Consider the following 21497-nt stretch of genomic DNA (forward strand, 5'->3'; position numbering starts at 1 on the left):
TTCAGAAATAGCATATCATCATGGCCGCTTCAATTTACGCCCATCTAGAGTTTAATCTGGATATCAAATAGACATGTTAGAATCAATGCCCTAGATTCCTCTGTTTTACTGTACACCCAGGGTGAATGATCACTGTATTTCACAGAATAGAAAATCTGTGAACCATATTAGGTTATAAATGACTAAAAATTAAAATAATAAACAATCAAACTGTGATCTCCAGCATTTATTAAAATCTTTTAAAGTTCATAAACGACAACAAAGTTACTGTAGAATTTATCGCATACAGCTAGCATACAACAGCATGTCCTCAGTCTAAATGAAATACAAAAGATTTTAACATTTTTTATACAAAGAGTTTTTCTTTAATTTATTAATGTGATGATATATTTTTATTACATAAAATTTGCTACAGCAAAGTATCTTATACTTTTCTTGTACATATGTAAATATGGGTGGACAAAGGCTGCAATCAGTGTCAACCTCCTAATGACGTTGTGCAAAAATGCTTGACAACCTAAAGACATACAGAATGTTGGATGGTACAGCTCATACTGGTTTGTAAAATGTCTACAAAGGCTTTTCTTAAAGGAGTGTCATACAGATTAAAAGGATGTAATGTCAATGGTTCATCTGCACTGACATTCAAACAAATACAATAGCTATGTATCAATATAGATCGGTTTTAATAAAAACGAGTCATCCTTGTATGCATGTAAATTGATCATAAAATATGAGCCTAGTTTATTTTAAACTGTTTAGATGTGCTGTTTTAAAGACAGGTCACTGAGATATCCAGAATCAAGTGTACAAATAAAAATAGTATGGATAAGTTTAAAAGCAAAAAATAATGTGCTGAGCGACTGATTATTAATAAACACTGAAATAAATGTGTAAAAGTGCCAAAAGCTAGTACATGGCAGCAGTATCTTAAGTCAGTTGGTGAGAGTATACAAGCCCAAATTCTTACATCTGTGTGATCATACATTCTGTTTCATTGAAAGGAAGTAGGTTAGAAATGAAGACACAACGTAACTAAGAAAACAACTGTGGCGGTTTTTAACTATGTCTCTTTTACACATGAATGAAGCACTGTAATTAAAAATCAAATGTTCATAGCAGTTCTCCATCCTCAGTTTACTAATATAGTATACCAGAATAAAAACTTGGCAATAACCTCTTTTATTTTAACAGCTAACAAAACAAAACAAAAAAACTATATTCATCTAGCAATGCATCCATATTACTTCGGATTTGCTAAACCCACTTGTTTCCTCATAGCTAATGGCAGAGCACTTTTTGATTTTGTTTTTTAAACCAATGCCTTAAGTTAAAAAAAAAGGGCATTAAACTAGGAATACTTTAGGAGACACAACATTGACTTTTTTTTAGTTAGCCATATTCTGTTACAATACTGACCAAAACTTCTTTTAAGAGTTTAGGGTTTATGGTGTTAAAAACCCATTTAATACCTACTGACTGAAATGCTGGTAATTTACTTGGTTAAATATGGTCTGGGACCCGGTGGAACTGTTCCTGCTCAATGAGATTGCGTACTTCCCATGGCACAGTCAGGTTATGGCATATTTACCTACTGCCCAGCTGAGGAATACAAAGGAAGGAGGCAGTGAAGAGAACTGCAGGTATGTAGAAAGCCAAGACACAGGGTCTAGCTACTGTCCCCTACTTAAGCTGTCCAATTTATGCTAATTTTGGTCAAGCTCCAAGAAGTAATGTTTTTAAGTTAATTTAGCATAGACTTATGTGGCGATAAATACTACCCTCAAAAATGCTAAAAATGTTGGCTAGATTTAGTCTGAGCTACCAAAAATATATATATATAGAATCAACTGTAGTCTCAGATACAAGACAGACAAGAAGTATTGGCTGGCACAGACTAGAAGCAACACTTATCTTTCACTTCAGTCTAAATCACAGTAGCCGCAACACCTTCCATTCCACTCACACAAATACGTTATTCAAAATAAAATGGAGCATTCTTGGGTAAAAAACTACTTCATTTTAAAAGGGGGAACTGAACATTACACAGAATCAAATGAAACGACAGAAACCAAAGATAAGTAGGAAAGTGGTCTAGTATTCTGTGATACAGCAAAACAGTGCTTGCTTAATTGTGCCTAGTTATAAGGGTTGGTGCAAACTGCACACATGGAAGATGGCAATAAAGACCTCAGTCAGCTTTGTGGAATGAAGTAACTAGGTAACTGTTTTGACATATGACTGTCTCAGCTTCACCTCATCAGTTAATAGAGTGCAAAGATCCCAATGTAAGTCCTGATGTCATCTTGTCTTCTTACACATACTAAAAATCAGCAAATTCTTTTGCACATTTCTCTGTTAGAGACACACGAATATCTTCTTCTTCATAGTCATCAAAGTTGCTGGTATCTCCAGGTCCTCTGCACTTTGGTATAAATGGCGCTTCTACCTATATTTGAGAGAAAAATCATGTAAGATGTCAGTTTAAAAGAGCAGACAAGTAAAAATCTACCTTTTAGATTTACTGATATGGTAACAGGCATAAAAAAAACCTTGATCCTCCACCAGCACTTCTTTATCACTGGCAAGTGAGAAAGCTTAATCAGAATAACTTTACCCAATATAATCCATTATCACATTTACTTAGGGCTTTCTAAAACGAACATATCAAGAAGCGTCTAGATGTATGCATAGAAATTTAAAAACATCATATCACTTATTGACAGACGTCCAACAAAAATTACTTTCGTCCAGAGAAAGATTACCACCCTTCTCAGTCACCATCTCAAACAAAAGCCTAAGCAAATACAGCTATTTCTTATGCTGCACTTGGAAGGTAAAAAACTCAGATTCCAACAGACAAGGGAAAATGAATTCCCTGTTGAGAATATTCTGCTTCCTGGAGATGATAAAGATAGAGATAATGCAGTGAGGGCTGCATGCAAGAGAATCTATCACAATGGTCGAAGAGATGGAAAAAAGGACTCCTGGCTAGCAGCACTACCTAGGAGTCCCGGGACAATTTGGGATCCAAACTTCCCAGATTAAAAAAAACCCACCCAAAAGACTGGGCAATATCCAATAACAGGAGCACACATCACTTCAGCTGAAGCTGCCTGACACTTCTCTTTCTTACTAGCACCTTGTCTGCATTGAACATCAACTAGTTTGCTCTCATTCATGCCCCTATCTCAGCCAGGCATTAGGAAAGAAGAGAGCTTGCACTGAATATAATGGAAGGGTGTGTAATGGGGGGTGGGGGAGGGGTGTATTGTGAATCATCAGCATATATACTGGCTCAAAATCCACATCTTTTCACGATCTCCCCCAGCAGCTTCACATACATGTTGCTCAAACATATAACTTTCAGGACCCCTCATGACAATTGTTCCACATTATTCAGAGATCTCCCGAAGATGAAAAAGTCTGTTTAAATGAGAAGCGAGAGCCCATCCAACCAGTCCTAGAATTGGGACATAATCAATGATATGAAGGGGTACTGAAAGATTAAAAAAATTCAAGGAACTCCTTCGCTGTAGTTATTTTTATGAGGAGAACAATGATGTCATCTCCATAACACACTCACAGCAGTTTAGCTTTAGCATGTCTCAAAAGGCTGACTCCTGTGATTAGATGAAGTACTGTATATACTTGTTCATAAGCCGAATATTTCTGGTAAAAAAGTAATGCATCAAAGAGCGGGGGTCGGCTTATAAATGGGCCTACACCAAAATTTGATGATTTTAAACTTCATGGAATCATTGAATTGAATATCTAATACATTGTTGTTTGTTTACCTGGCGCGTCTGCAGGCATAGAGCCCCTCAGCTCCCAGTGTCCGCAGTTCGCCGTTCCCAGACAATGGGAGCTGCAGGAAGTGGCACGCCAGTTCCTGCAGCTCCCACTGGCTGGGAACGGCGAACCGCAGACCCTGGGAGCTGAGGGGATCTGTGCTTGTGAATGCTCCAGGTAAACAAAACGTCCAGGCCCCCTAGCGGCTTACCCTAGCAGGCCAGGAGCCAAATATAGACCCTGAAATATAGGGTCGGCTTATGAAAGGGTCATACAGTCTTTGCTATTTTTACCTAACCATCTTGGGCGGTTGGCTTATAAACGAATGGGCTAATGAACGAGTATATACGGTAATTGGTTGGGTTTAACAGTTAGATAGGTCAGACTACACGGTTTAAATAAATAAATAAATAAACAAACACACACCAAGGTTGTTTCTATTCCTTCCAAAGATATTATTCACACTATTCAATATAAATAAGCTCAGAGACTCCTCTGTAATTTTCCCTACAGTTAATTCTAAGAGTAAAATTGAAATGAATGAGCAGATTCACCTCATCTGGGTAAGTTCATTAATCAGCTCCTTTTTGCAGATGCTCTAAAAGACATATTACTGCCTCTTGTGAATGAAGAGCATTAAAGATGGATATTAGAAAGAGGTATATTTGAGGTTAGAAAATATGATTTATGAGGGAAGTTTGAAAGAACTGAGCATGTTTAGTTTAGGGAGGGCATGAGAGAGGGAGGGCATGATAACAGTCTTCAAACAAGTAAAGGTTGTTATAAAGGGGACAATGATCAAAACCAAACATCTGTTGAAAAAACAACACAGCAGGGCAGATTATCCAATAAGTTCTTGGAATGTATGTGAGACAATATTTTTATGTCAGAAGGTGGAGAAAGCTACTAGGGGAGAGGCTGTTCTAGATTTGAGTTTGACAAATAGGGAGGAATTAGTTGAGAATTTGAAAGTGGAAGGCACTTTGGGTCAGTGATCATGAAATGATTGAGTTCATGATTCTAAGGAATGGTAGGAGGGAAAACAGCACAATAAAGATAATGGATTTCAAGAAGGCAGACCTTAGCAAACTCAGGGATTTGGTAGGTAAGATCCCATGAGAAGCAAGTCTAAGGGGAAAGGCAGTTCAAGAGAGCAGGCAGTTTTTCAAAGAGCCATTATTAAGAGCAAAAGAGCAAACTATCCTACTACATAGGAAAGATAGGAAGCATGGCAAGACACCATCCTGTCTTAACCAGGAGATCTTCAATGATCTGACACTCAAAAAGAGTCCTACAAAAAGTGGAAACTAGGTCAAATTACAAAGGATGAGTATAAGCAAATAACACAAGGATGTAGGGATAAAATTAGAAAGGCCAAGGCACAAAATAAGATTAAATTAGTTAGAGACATAAAAGGTAACAAAAAAACATTCTACAAATACATTAGAAGCCAGAGGAAGACTAAGAACACGGTAGGCCTGGTACTCAATTGGGGGGGGGGGGAGGGAAGGGGAATAACATAAAATGTGGAAATGGCAGAAGTGCCAAATGACATTTTTGTTTCAGTTTTCACCAAAAAATGTAGTAGCAATTGGACATCTAACTTAATGAAAGCCAGTGAAAATGAGGAAGGATCAGAGGCTAAAATAGGAAAGAACAAGTTAAAAATTAGTTAGACAAGTTAGATGTCTTCAGGTTACCAGGGCCTGATGAAATACATCTTAGAATACTCAAGGAGCTGACAGAGGAGATATCTGAGCCATTAGCAACTATATTTGAAAAGTCATGGAAGACATGAGAGATTCTGAAGGACTGGAAAAGGGCAAATATAATGCCAATCTATAAGAAGGGAAATAAGGACAACCCAGGGAATTACAGACCAGTCAGCTTAACTTCAGTAGCCAGAAAGATAAATGGAGCAAATAATTAAGCAATCAGTTTGCAAACACCTAGAAGATAATAAGGTGATAAGTAAGTCAGCATGGATTTATCAAGAACAAACTGTGTCAAACCAACCCAAGAGCTTTCTTTGACAGGGTAACAAGCCTTGTGGATGGGGCGGGGCAAGCAGTAGATGTGGTATATCTTGACTTTAGTACAGCTTTTGATACTGTCTCACAAGACCTTCACCTAAACGAACTACAGAAATACAACCTAGATGGAGCCACTATAAAGCAGGTGCATAACTGGTTGGAAAACTGTTCCCAGAGAGTAGTTATCAGTGGTTCACAGTCAAGCTGGAAGGGCATATCAAGTGGGGTCCTGCAGGGATCAGTCCTGGGTCCAGTTCTGTTCAATATTTTCATCAATGATTTAGATAATGGTATAGAGTGTACACTTATAAAGTTTGCGGACAACACCAAGCTGGGAGGGGTTGCAGGTGCTTTCAAGGATAGGATTAAAATTAACGTCTGGACAACCTGGAGAAATGGTCTGAAGTGAACAGAATGAACTTCAATAAGGATAAATGCAAAATACTACACTTAGGAAGGAACAATCAGTTGCACCCATACAAAATTGGAAATGACTGCCTAGGCAGGAGTACTGCAGAAAGGCATCCGGGAGTCATAATGGATCACAAGCTAAATATGAGTCAACAGTGTAACACTGTTGCCAAAACTAATAATAATAATAATAAAAAAGCGAACATCATTCCGGGATGTATTAGCAGGAGTGGTGTAAGAGACATGAGAAGTAATTTTTCCGCTCTATTCTGTGCTGATTGGAGTACTGGGTCGAATTCTGAGCGCCACACTGCAGGAAAGATGTGGACAAATTGGAGGAAGTCCAGACAAGAGCAACAAAGATTAAAAAAAAAAAAGACCTATGAGGGAAGATTTAAAACAAATTGTGTTTGTTTAGTCTGGAGAAGATAAGACTGAGAGGGGCACTTGATAACACTTTTCAAGTACATAAAAGGCTGTTACAATGAGGAGGTAGAAAAATTGTCCTCTTTAACCTCTAAAGATAGAACAAGAAGCAATGGACTTAAATTGCAGCAGAGATGGTGTAGGTTGGATACTAGGAAAAACTTCCTGTCAGGGTAGTTAAGCACTGGAATAAATTGCTTAGGGGGGAGTTGAGGAATCTCCATCATATTTTTTTAAGAACAGGTTAGACAAACAGCTGTCAGGATAGTTTAGGTATACTTAATTCTGCCTCACAGTGAATGCTAGCTGACCTCCTGAGGTCCCTTCCAGCTCAACATTTCTATGATTACAGTGCACCCCAGAGGCCTAGCAAAAGCACAACATGCTGCCATGTGGGAATCAAGTAAATCAGTCCTGAACATCAAGGCCTATGTTTGTTCCCTGTGGAGTGGCAAGAGCAACACACTTGTATATTATGTGATATCCTCCTATGGCCATGTTAGAAACAAAGTGGACAAGTTCCAAAGGGAGTTGAAACCATCTTCTTTGGCTCAAAGGACTGTCACTGCAATGTGAGGGCTTTCAGAATGGAGGGAAGGTATGCAGGACAAAAACTAAATCACACAGCTTTATACAAAGGGAATATTGCATAGGTGAATACTATGGTGGATTCTTTGTTGACATCAAGGGATTCTGATATCTCACAACCACCCAGAAAGTAAAGCTGAAGTGGTTTGTGAGATCATAGAACTCAAAAGATACCTATACAGTTTTGGTATCAATGTTTTCCTATAGTGAAATCCTTATATTTAATGGAGAAGAGTAACATTTTTGTAAATTTTTATATTGTTTTTTTATGATTTTGTCTGGTGATGTTTCCGCTGAACATTTTATGTCAGAGCCAGAATGTGTCTGTGCAACATACTGGTAGCCAAATAGTGTTTTTGCCATTTTTTGTTGCCTTTAAACCTTGCAATGGTTAATCTCATTTTAGACCCCAAATCATAGGGATCTCTGAGGATCACAACAAATCTGCCTGCTGGAATTTGTGTCAGTGAATCTGACAGACTGCCAAATATTTAAAAAGATTGCGAGCCGAAAACATCAGCTATTATTATTTAGTGTTAGATCATGACATGATCTGCATAGTGCAAGGGGTGGCATGTTACTGCACTGACTTGGAAGATACTGGGAGGGAGACAGTGACTCCCTGCTATGCTGGGGAGGGAGGAAACTATCTAGTGTTTATACTCAGTGCAGCATAGGAAGGCTCTAACTTCCTGCGCCACACCTGCACTGGGATGGAGGGAAGTAGCAGCTCTGCAGAACCTGCTTCCTTTCCTGTACTGCCACCTTTGATGTAAACATACGCGTGTCTGGACCACAGTAATACTCACTAAGATTTGTGAAGCTAGAAACCACAAATAGGAACAGGGCCGCATTGCACATGGCTTTATACAAACATACATCCCTGCCCTCAAGGCAGGAAGGAAAAAGTGGGTGCTCAACAGCCTGAATATATACCTAACCTATGTAACCATATGTTCCTATTGCCATTACCCTCATTCTCCTTCCAGTTGTTTCCAAATTATTCCCTAACAAAAAAAACAAACAGACTAAAATTGGGATTTTAAGCAGTGTTTATCAAAACCAGGGGCTTTTCTGCGACCACAGCCCCTTGGGCTCTGTGTGTGTGTGGAGTAACAGCCCCTTCCTCTCCCTGTTGCTCTTGGATGCACCACCTTAGTGTTGGTTGCGAGGCTGCCAGCAGGGGTTGGGCCCTACTCCCCTCTGGAGACACCTGGGGGACAATGCTGGAGGAGCAGGCAGCCAGTGAGTTCCCCACCTTCCCAAGGGCGGTGGGGCTCAGGCTTTGGGCTCCAGTCCCAGACTCCAGTTGCACAGTGGCCGGCCCTAGGCTCCGGCAGTGTGGCTTCAGGCTCTAGCCCCCCTGCTTCCCTTAGCCCCTCATCCAGGGCTTAATTTGTCCCCAGGCTTGGCAGGGCTGAGTAAGTCTGCTGTGAAAAGTGATATTTGTATGTTAATATCACTTTTCTACAACGGACTTATTAGCTAGCAATAAATTACAATGATTTGGCAGTGTGTGTGTGCATATTTAATTGTTTTTCTTAAAGCTAATTAAGTATTTTAGGAAAAAGTGTGAAAGTGGCCACCAGCAAGAGTTGGTGGCCGCACTCTGATTGCCTCCAAAAAATTTGTCCTGGGAACCCCTGTTAGCTCAAATAAAAAGCCTGAGATGTTTACTTGCCCTTGCAATACAGGGTTATTTTTCACAATATTATTCTCAGATCCCTACCAGCGGAAATCTCTGAAGGTGAGCTCACAAGAGAACAGGGATATGCAATGGAAATACTGCTGAGCCTTAATTAAAGCTGTATTACCAGGCACTGTTTTAATAAATACCTATGCATGCATAACAAGAGGCTCTGACCTTATCTGAAATATTAAATAACTGTATTATGCACAAGTGTAACACAACAGTACTATTCATACCATTTTAGTTGCTAAGGAACTATCTTTTCATTATGCAGAGTAGGTCCAGTTTAGGCAAGTGACTTTACTATAAGAAAGCACTGGTGAAAACAAGTGACTGTGAAAAGATGGCGTCAAACATAATAGTTAATCTCTAGATTTCAATACAGCCTGAAATACTAATATTGTACTCTACTATTATTGTTTTAGCCTTCTAATAATATTTATTTCCCATAATAATTAATTGCAAATCCATTCTTCATTAGTATTCCAAATCCTTTACAAATGGTAATATAAAGTAGTGATATTTCTTGCTTCTGATAAAAAAAAGTTTTCGACAACAATAGGATAGTGAGGTTAAGCATCGGTAACAAAATATTAAAATATTTAATTTATTATTATAGGAAAAAATCACAGAGGAATCCCCACTGCATATAAATTGTGTTCTAAATGGGCATTTAAAAACACAGAGAAGAGAGAATTACAATTTTGTAATGTTAAATCTTTTCTTAAAATGTCTCCACTTAACACAAAGAATGCAAGATGTGTTAATAGTACCCTGTCTTATAGTAATTAATACATTAGTGATTACAACAACTACTGTTCTGTCAATTTGTGCAACCAAACAACCAGTTTCTTTTTATAAACTATTGTCAGATTTTAGGTTTGGCCTTTAAAAGAATTTTTAAAATTATTATTATAGCAGCACTTTCACACCTCTGTTAGCATTTGAATAAGATACTAATATTCACTGAAGTAGGTCACTTGACTGTAAAAACTCATTTATGACAAATGTCTCAAAATAAATTATTTCTGCTCTCAAAATTTTCAGAACAAAACCAATGAGATTTTAAAATTTTACTACTTCCTATTTAAAAGACAGAAAAATACTGGTTTAACCTAAGAAACTGTTCATTTCCTACGTGTATGTCATCTGGGAACTGGCTAATTTCCAGGTGCTTAGTGATGCTACAAAAGTGGCACTATGCCAGAGGGGAGCAGACTCTGGGAGCTGCTGGGAGGCAGGGCCTGCAGTAAGTCCCACCCTGCTTCACTCACTCTGTCAGGAACTAAATTTTCCCCTTCCACCAGCGTTCTCAGCAGTTGTATCTGTGATGAGAATTTTCTTAAGGTCTCATTCTGGTGAAACTCCAACAGTGGGAGCAATAGTGGGAGCCCTAGCATAGGCTTGCTGCCAGCATTTTCTGACCCGCTCAGAAGCTGAGCTGGTCTAGAAAACACTGTGGTAAAAATGCTGACATCCAACCAAGGCCAGATTTCCAATTAGGCACAGTAGGCACGTGCCTAGGGGCACCAGGTTTCTAAGGGCACCTAAAAGTGAAAAGTGGGTTAAAAGTTTCATTTTTTAAAGAAAACATGCTGTGGGCGGGGGGTGGGAAGAGAGGGGGGGAGAGACGGGACAGGGACGCTGAACATGCTGTGCCTAGGGGCGTGTAAAGTGTAAATCCGGCCCTGCATCCAACCACTAGAAGAGCTCCCAACATTGCTACTACTGATGGAACTGCACTAGTGCTAGAAAAACAATTGGAGAATTTATAAGAAATCTTCTATGTATTCAAGATTAACGAGATCATCTTCTGCCTCAGAAGAAGACAGCAGAGGAAAGGTGTGTGACAGCAGAGACTGGGTGCGTAATAGCAGAGGCTGGAGACAAATCCCTGGATTAAGACCAGAGCATCTCCATGCTGAAGAACAGGCTGGTTTCTGAGAAGAAGTAGGCGAAGACCGTAAAGGTTTCTTAGTGGGAGGGACAATTTCAGTAGCCATTATATGTTAAGGATTAAGTAGAAGTTAGAGGTGCAAGAAATAGTTCATTTTGAAGATGGGCAAGAAAGAAATTAGAGTAGAGCGTGAACCATGCGTTAGGGGAGCAGGGAAGTGCCTGACGTGCCCAGGATAAGTATACTGGTCCTTTGTAATTTAATGCATTCCTCAGGATTCTATGGAATATCATGCTTTTCTCAGAACATCTGAATTTGATGGGTCAAATTTGCTAACTTTTCCATTTATAATACAATTTACAATACCCAACTTTGACTTTACTTAATGAAATCAGAAATACATATAACTTTAATTATTTAGATGAGAAAGTGCCTTACCTTTCTCTGATAAATGGCAATCCAATCTGTTGTAGCAAACCACTTGTGGTTCTTTATGTCATTTACACCATTCTTTAGATTTCCATATCGTTTGGTCAAGTCTACCTGGAGTAAATTTCTTAGTAGGTCCTTCAGGTCTGAACTGAAGTGTGATGGGAACCGTACCTAAAAAACACACCCATAAATTAACACCACAATATAGATTACATTTGGTTTTTCTCCCCCTTTGTGAAGTAAAGAGAACAATGCTCATGTAAATTAAAACTGTGGAGTCATTCTACACTTCTAATTATACATATCAGTTGGAGCACTTAGAGACAAATGGAGTTAAGGTTGCTTATGCATTTTGATTTCAAAGGGCCTTTTCCAGTGGCATATAACTTTGTCAAATTTTCACTTCTTGGGCTGAAATTTTCTAGGTCTTGTCTGTCTCTGGATTATTTATTTCTTTATTTTGAATTTTTAGCATACAGTAGTGGTTTTGTAAGAACTAAGAAGCTAATTTAGTTTTTACTAACTGATGTCTCTCCAACACTCCTGGGTCCCCTTTCATCAAATAATTTTTAAAACCAAATTTTAAGCTAGCATCAGATTTTGCCTCCCCATTTTTGAGAATATAACTGATTTTTCCAGTAGAGAGGGGATACTCGCCTGACTTATTCACACAAATGGTGGTTTGTATGTACCCACTTACGCTGGTGAAATCAAATAAATATTTTTGAAGAATGAGGACAGCAATTTTAATTCTGATTTGGAAAATCATAATTATAGAAAAGAAGACTGAATATATAAGATCTGTGAAAACTGACAGGGAAATATAAATACTTATTAAAAATTCCTACCAAAAAAAAATAAATACACGAGATAATGAGGAAACTACTAAAACTCACATTGCCACAGTTGGAGCTATAACTCCTTAGTACAATAAAAGGCTTATCTTTAACTGGTTTAAATCTTACAGGATTTATTTTTCCTTACAGAACTGAGAAAGGGTAAGCTGAATGCATATGATAGTTTGTAGCTGAGGCCTGGACTGACAAGAGTAATCAACACCTGAAGGGAGGGCTCATTTCTTGGTGGATAGAATTAGGGAGGTAAACAGATAATTATGCTGAAAACAGAACATTTGTGCTAAATAAGGTAAGTAAATAGGACAGTAGGCTTAAAAGATAGAATGTCTGAGCCAACTAAGATAAGAGGGAGAATACCCTGTGAACCATTTACTATGAACAAGGTAACAATGGACAAAATAAGTTAGGAATGTAGAGATGAGGTAAAGAGTAGGTTGAGTTTGGACAATGCATGGACAGAGCATGCTTCACAGGGATTGGTTCTTGCAAAGTAACCAATCCAATAACGTGTGATGCAATGTATAGCAAATGCAGTACAATGTATAAAGGAAGATGTTTTTTGTGTAACTTTGGATGTGTGGTACAACACCCTATAACTTGAGTAGGATCAAATCAGCATAGCTTTGCTGAATGCCAAATAAAGATTCCCGAGTGATGAAATCTGGAGTTGAACTGAGTTTTTTAGATTCCATGAAGTGTTCTCTGAGAACTGGACAAGGTGCTCTGGATAAGCTGAGTGGAAAAAGTCTCAGAGGGAATCCCAACACTGTTTGACCCTGGTGTTTTGTCTTTAGTAAATTACCATTATAAGGGCATCCCATAGCCACTGAACTCATGTATTGGATTAGGAGGATTAGGATTTCTAATTAGTTGCTAATTGCACACTCAGCAGTCATATGTGAGAATTCAATCTAGAAATGTATTTATACTATAATCTCTCTATAGATACCCATACACTGCCAATCAAGCTCTTAGCTGAACAATTCTGAGCACTGTTCAAACACATGAAAGTTTGTTTGCCTTGTCAAAGTAAATTTGTGACTATTAACAGACCATCTCAAACACAAAATAGTCACATCCACTCTGCACTGGCAAGGTAAACCAGGTTAGCATGAACTGTGCTTCAATAATGTTTAAAAAAGATCCAGTGGATACAGGTTTCACTGCATAGTTTTACAGGGCTTTAAATGATCCAAGAAGAGCCATCAGAAAAATCTAATGCATGATCTGAAATTGAAAAAAAAAGTCTCTTGCCACGTCCACGCTTCCAGAATTTGGCACTCACTGCGCCCAGTTGGTCAGTGGTATTCTGTAGCTATGAAATAATAATTAATTTAAGAGTTAAATGCAGTGCGCAGAATTATTTAATTTGTGAAGAGATGTGGCAAAATCATCAGATCTGATAGCTAAGTATGCTCCTCCGATTTATCTGTCTAGGCATGTGTATGGCTCTCATTAGTGTAGTATCTGAGTGCCTTACAATTACTAATCAATATTATCCTCAAAACACACTGAAAGGCAGGAAAACATTAATGCCATTTTACTGATGGGGAACTGAGGCAGAGGGTAGGTAAAATGACTTGCCCAAGGTCATATAGGAAATCTGTGGTTGAACTGAGAACTGAATCCAATTCTCTTGAGTTCAAAATCCAGTGCCCAATCCACTAGACCATCCTTCCTTCCTAGAGTCAGTAAAAATATCGAATGATAAAACTGGAGAAAATTTAGGTACAATAATGACTGCAAAAATGAACCTTCTTTTTCCAATATGAAGATAAATCTTAATGAATAGGTAGTTTAAAGAATCTTTCATGAAAGAGAGTGGTCATTCTAAAAGTCAATACTTTAGGCAAAATGTAACGAAGGAAATTAATAACCTATTTTTACAGGAAGAGCCCAGGAAATTTAGTAATCACAAGTGTCCCCAATTTTATATTTCATCCAAAAGATAGACTCCTCAGAAGCAATATTCTGTAACACCATGCTACAACATTAGTTCAATACTGACTTAGAAGGAGGAATGCCAGTATTTGAATCACCAGCACCATCTGGGTTTTCCCCAAGATCTTTTGTACAAGCGGTGAACCAGTTAAAACTGTTTAAGTTAGGAGATCTGATGAGATCACTGAATGAAGTGATATGGCTGTTCATCATGTCAATGTCTTTTGTGTGCTTTTACCCTGTACTACACAGATTTCACGGGGGAGACCAGCGTTTCTCAAATTGGGTCCTGAACCAAAAGAGAGTTGGGGGGGGTATGTGGCAAGGTTATTTTAGGGGGTTCATGGTATTGCCACTCTTACTACTGCATTGCCTTCAGAGCTGGGCGACCAGAGAGCAGTGGCTGTTGGCCAGGCACCAAGCTCTGAAAGCAGCTCCCCACCAGCAGCAGCACAGAAGTGAGGGTGGCAATACCATACCATGCCATCCTTACTTCTACGGTGCTGCTGCTGGTGGCAGCTCTGCCTTCAGAGCTGGGCACCCAGCCAGCAGTCACCACCTCCAGCTGCCCAGAAATAATGGTAGCAATACCCCCCCCCCCCACAAAACACACACACACCAACCTTGCAACCCCTCCCCCAACTCTTTTTTCTGTCTGGATCCCTACAATTACAACACCGTGAAATTTCAGATTTAAATAGCTGAAATAATGAAATTTACTATTTTTAAAATCCTATGACTGTGAAATTGACCAAAATGGACCATGAATTTGGTAAGGCTAACTGGAATGTGCTATGCTTTAACCTTCCTTTCTCTGTGCTAACCTAAGGATTCCCATTGCTGTGTTGACTAATAAACCCCATTATTTTGACAGCACTTTGAGTGTCACTGCAAATGCTTGGTGAGGTTCATTAGTCCCTGAAGATTACACAAGTCTCTACCAGGAGTCTATCTCACTTGGATTTGCTCAGCAGACTTCATGGTGTGAAAGAGGAGTGCTGGAGCCCCAGATGTTCAGTCTAAAGGAGGCAGTGAGGCCACGTGGCCTAGTCTGTGCAGGAAGAGAGAGACCCTTTGAAGGTTTGGCACACTGAAGGGGTGCCTCCTAGAGACTGTTCAAAGCTCGGGATGTAGCACCGATCCTGTGGATTTGTGACATATACCTACTGGATTATTTAGCCATTTTCTTTTAAACACGAAAATATAAAATTTGGGGTGTGGGAATGCAAGAGTTTTTAAACTTTAAACAGAGCAATATTTCAGAGACTTAAAAATGTATGCACTTTTTAAAAATTATTATTGCAGTAAGGATGTCCATGGATTCAAAAGTACCTGTTATGGACTTTTCTAATTCTCTATCTAAATGGATCAACCTCTAATAAATCAGTGAATTGTGGATCTACTCAGTAGACAATCAGGTTACAGTAAAAGCTCTGCAAAGACATGGTACAAAACAAAGAGTTTTTTTAAAATAGACCCCTTTTGCATACCTTTCCAGAAACTATCTTTTCATAAATTTGAATTGGTTGATCTGCAAAGAATGGAGGATATCCAGCGGCCATTTCATAGATTAACACTCCTAATGCCCACCAGTCCACTGCTTTGTTGTAGCCCTGCGAGATAAAGGAGAAATATTACTGTTTTACCATAGCTAATAAAATTTCAGAGTTCCTATACACTTATAAATACAAAATATACAGTATTAGTATAAAACATTAAAACACAGAATAGTTCAAAATTAATTGCCTCATGACTTCCAGTCTGAAGACGACAATCTGAAATACACATGGATGATGCACTATGAGATTTATTCATGGCTCAGTTCTTGAAACTTCTTGCACAGATTGCTGTGCTTGGGCAGAGCCCCAGTGGGACTCTGCACAGGTGCAGCAACCCACCCACCCAGAAGAAAGCACAAATAGCACCCACATAGCCACCCACCCACCGAGGATCAAATCGGATCAAATGTCAAGCCTGAACAACAAGACAGTGCTTGTTCTTAAGATTATATATAGAAATACCTTGCTGAGAATTATTTCAGGAGCCAAGTATTCTGGAGTTCCACATAACGTCCAAGTCCTTCCTTTTACTCTTTTTGCAAACCCGAAGTCTGTGACCTGGAGCACAAAGAAAAGTACTTGTAATTATTTTTAAGTGTAGTTTAAAAAAAAATTCAATTTGGGAGATGTTTTGAAAAGTATCTTCATCCACAGAAGCAATTCACCATTTATGTCTTGTTCAACATGGTGTAAGACTTCATCTTGTTTAGCCAGTTATTTTGATCCTTTAATTCACACAAAAACTTATGAAAAAATTGATAAAACTAAAAAAAAGAAAGATATGGCACCCTTAGCACAAGCCACTGTATTAAAAAAATGCAAAGCAATGAGAGCTAACCATGGATTATTCATTACAGATGAATTATACTTGTATTAAATGTTAGTCCTTACTGTTACTTCAGTCTTATTAAATATAGCTAAAAATGTGATTATTGATAATGGGTAACAACTTCTGTAGATGCAATAAATAACTCGACAACGTGATCAGAAAAAAACAGTTGGTCAAGAGATCAGCAACTCCTTGAAAATCTGGGAGATTTTTACTGCAAAATTGCATAAGGATAATATCAGGGGTCGGCAACCTTTCAGAAGTGGTGTGCCGAGTCTTCATTTATTCACTCTAATTTAAGGTTTCGTGTGCCGGTAATACATTTTAACGTTTTTAGAAGGTCTCTTTCTGTAAGTCTATATTATATAACTAAACTATTGTATGTAAAATAAACAAGGTTTTCAAAATGTTTAAGAAGCGTCATTTAAAATTAAATTAAAATGCTGATCTTACACCACCAGCCTGCTCAGCTCGCTACCAGCCTGGGGTTCTGTTCACCTAGGCCGGCAGAGGGCTGATCAGGGCCTGCGGCCGGGACCCCAGACCTTGGGGGATGGGGGGGGTGTTTCAGGGGTCAGGGCAGAGGGCTGGGTGAGGGGGTTCAGGGCAGAAGGCTGGGGTGTGTGTGTGAGGGTTCAGAGATCAGGACAGAGGGCTGGGGGTGTGTGGGGGTGCAGGGCAGAAGGCTGGGTGTGTGTGTGGGGGTTCAGGGCAAAGGGATGGGGCTGTGGGGGTGCAGGGCAGAAGGCTGTGTGTGTGTTGGGGTGGGGGGGTTCAGGGCAGAGGGCTGAGTGTGTGTGGGGGGGTTCAGGGCAAAGGGATGGGGCTGTGGGGGTGCAGGGCAGAAGGCTGTGTGTGTGTTGGGGTGGGGGGGTTCAGGGCAGAGGGGTGGAGGGTGCAAGGTAGAAGGCTGGGGTGCTCGGCTTGTGGGGGTGCTCCCAGCCCCCTGCCCTGAGCGGCTCAGGGCAGGGGGCTGGAAGGGATATGCCCTGTTCCACCCCCTTCCCCCAGGCTCCATCCCTACCTCTCTCTGCGTCCTCTACGGAGCTGTGTGCACACTGCCGCTCTTCCCCCTCCCCCTCGCAAGGGCCATCAGCTGATTGGCGCAGGAATGGAGAGGAGAAGGGGAAGGAAAGCACCACGCAGGGAGAAGAAGCGGGGGAGGGGGGGAAGCTTGGCTGCCGCAGAACCAAGCTTCTGCCTCCTGCCCCCGCAGGGGAGAGCGGTGGGCGGGGTGGGGCTGAATGGGGCTGGTGGTCAGGACCACGGCAGGGAGCTGCGTGCCACTCAAAATCGGCTCGCGTGCCGTATCTGGCACGTGTGCCATAGGTTGCCGACCCCTGGATTATATGTACCCTTTTGGCACCATCAGTGTAACATTATGTAATGGAGTAAGCTATCATAAAGGAGGTCTTTTCAGATGATAGTAACTTCTGATATAATCCCTCTGAAACACTTTCTCAGACATTATATACTATTCAATACAAACTCCTTCAGATGCAAAGAGATGCAAAATGGAAGAGGAACGTTTCCATAGCTCCACTACTACGGTATTGCTTTATGTGGAAGAAGACTGGAACTTTTACCTAGATAAATAGGGCATATATCTTTGTCAGCATTTCTTCCTCCACCAAAAATAAAAAAATAAATAATAAAATAAAATAATCTGACCTGCCACTGCTCAAAAAATCATTTACGACGATCCAAAAACCACTTATTCAGTATAAGACAAATACATATTCTTCTTTCTTGCAAAGACAGATGGCTGTTACGAAGACTTTACTGGAAATAGCCAAATCACAACACTGATTTTTGTTCTTTTCCATTTATGCTTTCAGGCTGAGTGGACAAACTATTGAGGTTTTCTGTCTTATAATTTCAGTCACACTGTTAATCAATCAAACTTATCAAGAGAGAATTTTTATTTGCAGTTATGTTGTTTGAAGCAATGCACAGTTAACACCCTTGAGGCATATGTGGAAGATGCCTTATGGGAGTTTTCCTGAAACTTCAAGAACTTGCTATTTGAGTTCAACAGTTGTACTGTGAGATTCAAATATTTACGTTTGCATAAACCTACGTTTTTACCCCTTTTTAGCCTGAGCGGTTAGCCAATATTTGGGGTCTTGCAGGTTGTTTCCATTAGGAGGAGAAATTGATGATAGAGAGTTATTTCTCTGATGCCATCATGTGTATTTATAAATAATGCACACAAAGTTCTGTTTCCTTAAACACAGTAGGATCAAACAGGAGGCAATTTCTTCCCAATCAGAACTTTGCCCCAAAAGCTCTCTTTTGGTTCTCTCTCAAGTCCAAGTCACCAGTGATTCATGTATTGTCTCTCCTGGCTCTCTGCTTGCTTTCCTGTTGGCCTGTGTGTTTCTGGCTCACAGTCACAAACAGATCCACCAAACAATACCCACCCCTTCATTTGCATTCAGATCCAAGGAAAAACTTTTCAAACTGCATAGCTCAGCTCCTACTCCAGCCTTCCCATGATGGTAAGAGATTTGGGCAGTGGCTTCTTATTATTTCATCCATTACTAAACATAAGGGCATTTAATCACTCCCTCATTTAGCCTGAATGGAAGATGACTGTCACATCTACCAGCTTCAACAAGGTTTGTGACTTCCCATAATTCATAGATGCACTTGCTAGGAATTACCCAACCTCCAGCATAATACAAAACTCTGAAATATATAAATGTTCACCTGCATCATACCTGGATATATCCTTGCTGGTCAATTAAAAGATTTTCAGGCTTCAAATCTCGGTAGATGAGGTCTAGTGAATGGAGGTACTCAAATGTTAGCACTATCTGAGCTGCATAAAACCGTGCATGTGGTTCACTGCAATGAATTAAAACATTATTATGCCTTTAACAATAGCCTTACGTAGTTACAATATAAAACGTCACATTCTTAAAGCTGTAGACAATTTAAATATCAAGCAATTGTTTCCTAGTTATTTATGTGATAGAAAAAGAACAAAGGGAACCAACAAGATTTTAGTATCCAAATACCCGTAATCTCAATCCTCCACGATTTATAACATTTAAAATTGCACATGCAAGACAAGGGGTAACATGCTCCATAGGATAAATCTTTCTGTTTATTTAATTTCTGCTTTGTTGCAAGATGATGTTTTCATTTCACTTGGTCTTTTGGATTGACTTTTAGAAACCAAAAACATTGCCAATGACAATCTATACACTCATCCCAGGATTCTTTCTTGTACAGATTATGAAAGCCTATATTAACTAATTGCAAACTAATAAATGTAATTAGGAGACTTCCACTGCATGTGGAAAAATTAAAAGGCATGTACCCATATTATGGAATTAAAACGCTTTTCTTTAACGATTACAGTTTTAAGAAAAAAAAATATACACAAACTAGAAATTTAAGATTTTTATTTCTGAAGGAATAATCTAATTAAGTATCTTACCTGAATCTTCCAATTCTTCTTAGATGTGAGAACATTTCACCACCAGGGACATATTCCATAATCATGTATAAATTAGAATTATCCTAAGAATCAAATAAAAAGATACACATAAATATTAAGAATTCAACATTCTAGAATCTCTATAGAAAACAATTTTTCAAGTAAAGCACATTTTACTTTTTACTAAAGAAGTAAAAGATTAATCTCTAACCATATACTCACCATAATCAACACAAAACAGCATACAGTAGGTAGGGGAAAAGTCAGACACAGGAAATAGACACCACCACTCTGACGTTGCACTCCGTATGTTTTATGTAAATATGCTAATGAGTGTGAATATAATGTTACTGGAATATGCTTTATACAAAAGGTCTCTTGTAAGGTATCATTACAAAGCTTATAATCTACTAAGTAGATCGTAATTGTACTCAACAAAAGGCGGCATGTAATAGCCATAAAAGGCTTAGTTTATGTTCTGCCCTACTACCACTGATCTGAAAGGTTTACAACCATAAGCAAGAGGAGAGTTCAACCAGTCTCACGGTAAATCGTAAGAGTGCTAATCCTGTACAATGCTCAGCTGGAACCTTAGCTGGAATAAACTAACACAGCTCCATTGAAATCAATGAAACTACACAGAAATAAACTAGCTGAGGATCTGGTCTGATATCTTTAGAGAAGTATATTCCCACAACTGTTTAGAAAGAGAGGGCAGCTCCTTCTAGTGGACCTCTAACAATTGTAGAGCTAACCCAGGGAATGCACTTTAGTTCATGCAGTGGTCTAATGTACCTATTCTGCTTCAGTCCTCTCTTAAAAAAAGTTAATTGTGATCAGATGCTTAATACAATTAACATTAATTACAATCTGGAGCATGAGCCAGAACAGGGAAAGAACAGATTAAAGAATAATTAGACAAATTAGCTATATGCAAATTGGCAGGGCATGATGAAATTCACCCAATTTACTCAGGGAACTAGCAAAAGCAATCTCAGAATCATTAGCAATTATCTTCAAGAACTCATGGAGAATGAGTGAGGTACCAGAGAACTGGAGAAGGGCAAACATAGTACCTACCTATCTTTAAAAAGGGGAACAAAGAGGACTGGGGGGTTATAGACCAGTTAGCATAATGTTCCAGTGTCTTTCCAGGTATCGACAAGTTATTAAACAATCAATTTGTAAGCATGAAGAGGGTAATAGGGTGATAAGTAATAGCCAGCTTGGATTTGCCAAGAACAGCTCATGCCAAACTAACCTAATTTCTTTCTTTGACAGGGTTATTGGCCTAGTGGATAGGTGGGAAGCTGTAGATGTGATTGTAGTAAAGCTTTTGAGGCTGTCACACAATATTCTCGTAAGCAAACTACAGAAATGTAGTCTAGAAGAAATCACTATAAAGTGAGTGCATAACTGGTTGACAAACCATGCCCATGAAAGCTTATGCTCAAATAAATTTGTTAGTCTCTAAGGTGCCACAAGTACTCCTGTTCTTCATGCTCAGAGAGTAGTTATCAATGGTTTGCTGTCAAAATGGGAGGACATATCTAGTGGGGTCCAACAGGGGTCTGTCCTGGGTCTAGAACTATTC

At 39.3% G+C, this 21497-nt stretch overlaps 1 protein-coding gene across 4 annotated transcripts in view; it reads right to left on the reverse strand.

The window, feature by feature from the left end:
* Positions 1 to 211: 211 nt before the first annotated feature.
* Positions 212 to 21497, reverse strand: part of PRKACB (protein kinase cAMP-activated catalytic subunit beta) — a 118701-nt gene continuing 97415 nt past the window's right edge. For all 4 annotated transcript variants that reach the window (XM_054036971.1, XM_054036973.1, XM_054036970.1 and 1 more), the window contains exons 5-10: positions 19904 to 19986; positions 19179 to 19305; positions 16089 to 16184; positions 15558 to 15680; positions 11276 to 11440; positions 212 to 2449 (exon numbers count right to left, since the gene is read on the reverse strand). In XM_054036971.1, coding sequence (XP_053892946.1) covers positions 2324 to 2449; positions 11276 to 11440; positions 15558 to 15680; positions 16089 to 16184; positions 19179 to 19305; positions 19904 to 19986 — 720 coding nt within the window. In that variant the 3' untranslated portion in view covers positions 212 to 2323. The remainder of the gene's footprint in view (positions 2450 to 11275; positions 11441 to 15557; positions 15681 to 16088; positions 16185 to 19178; positions 19306 to 19903; positions 19987 to 21497) is intronic.

Source organism: Malaclemys terrapin, chromosome 8, assembly GCF_027887155.1.
Source record: "Malaclemys terrapin pileata isolate rMalTer1 chromosome 8, rMalTer1.hap1, whole genome shotgun sequence".
In the NCBI taxonomy this organism is placed as follows: domain Eukaryota; kingdom Metazoa; phylum Chordata; order Testudines; family Emydidae; genus Malaclemys; species Malaclemys terrapin.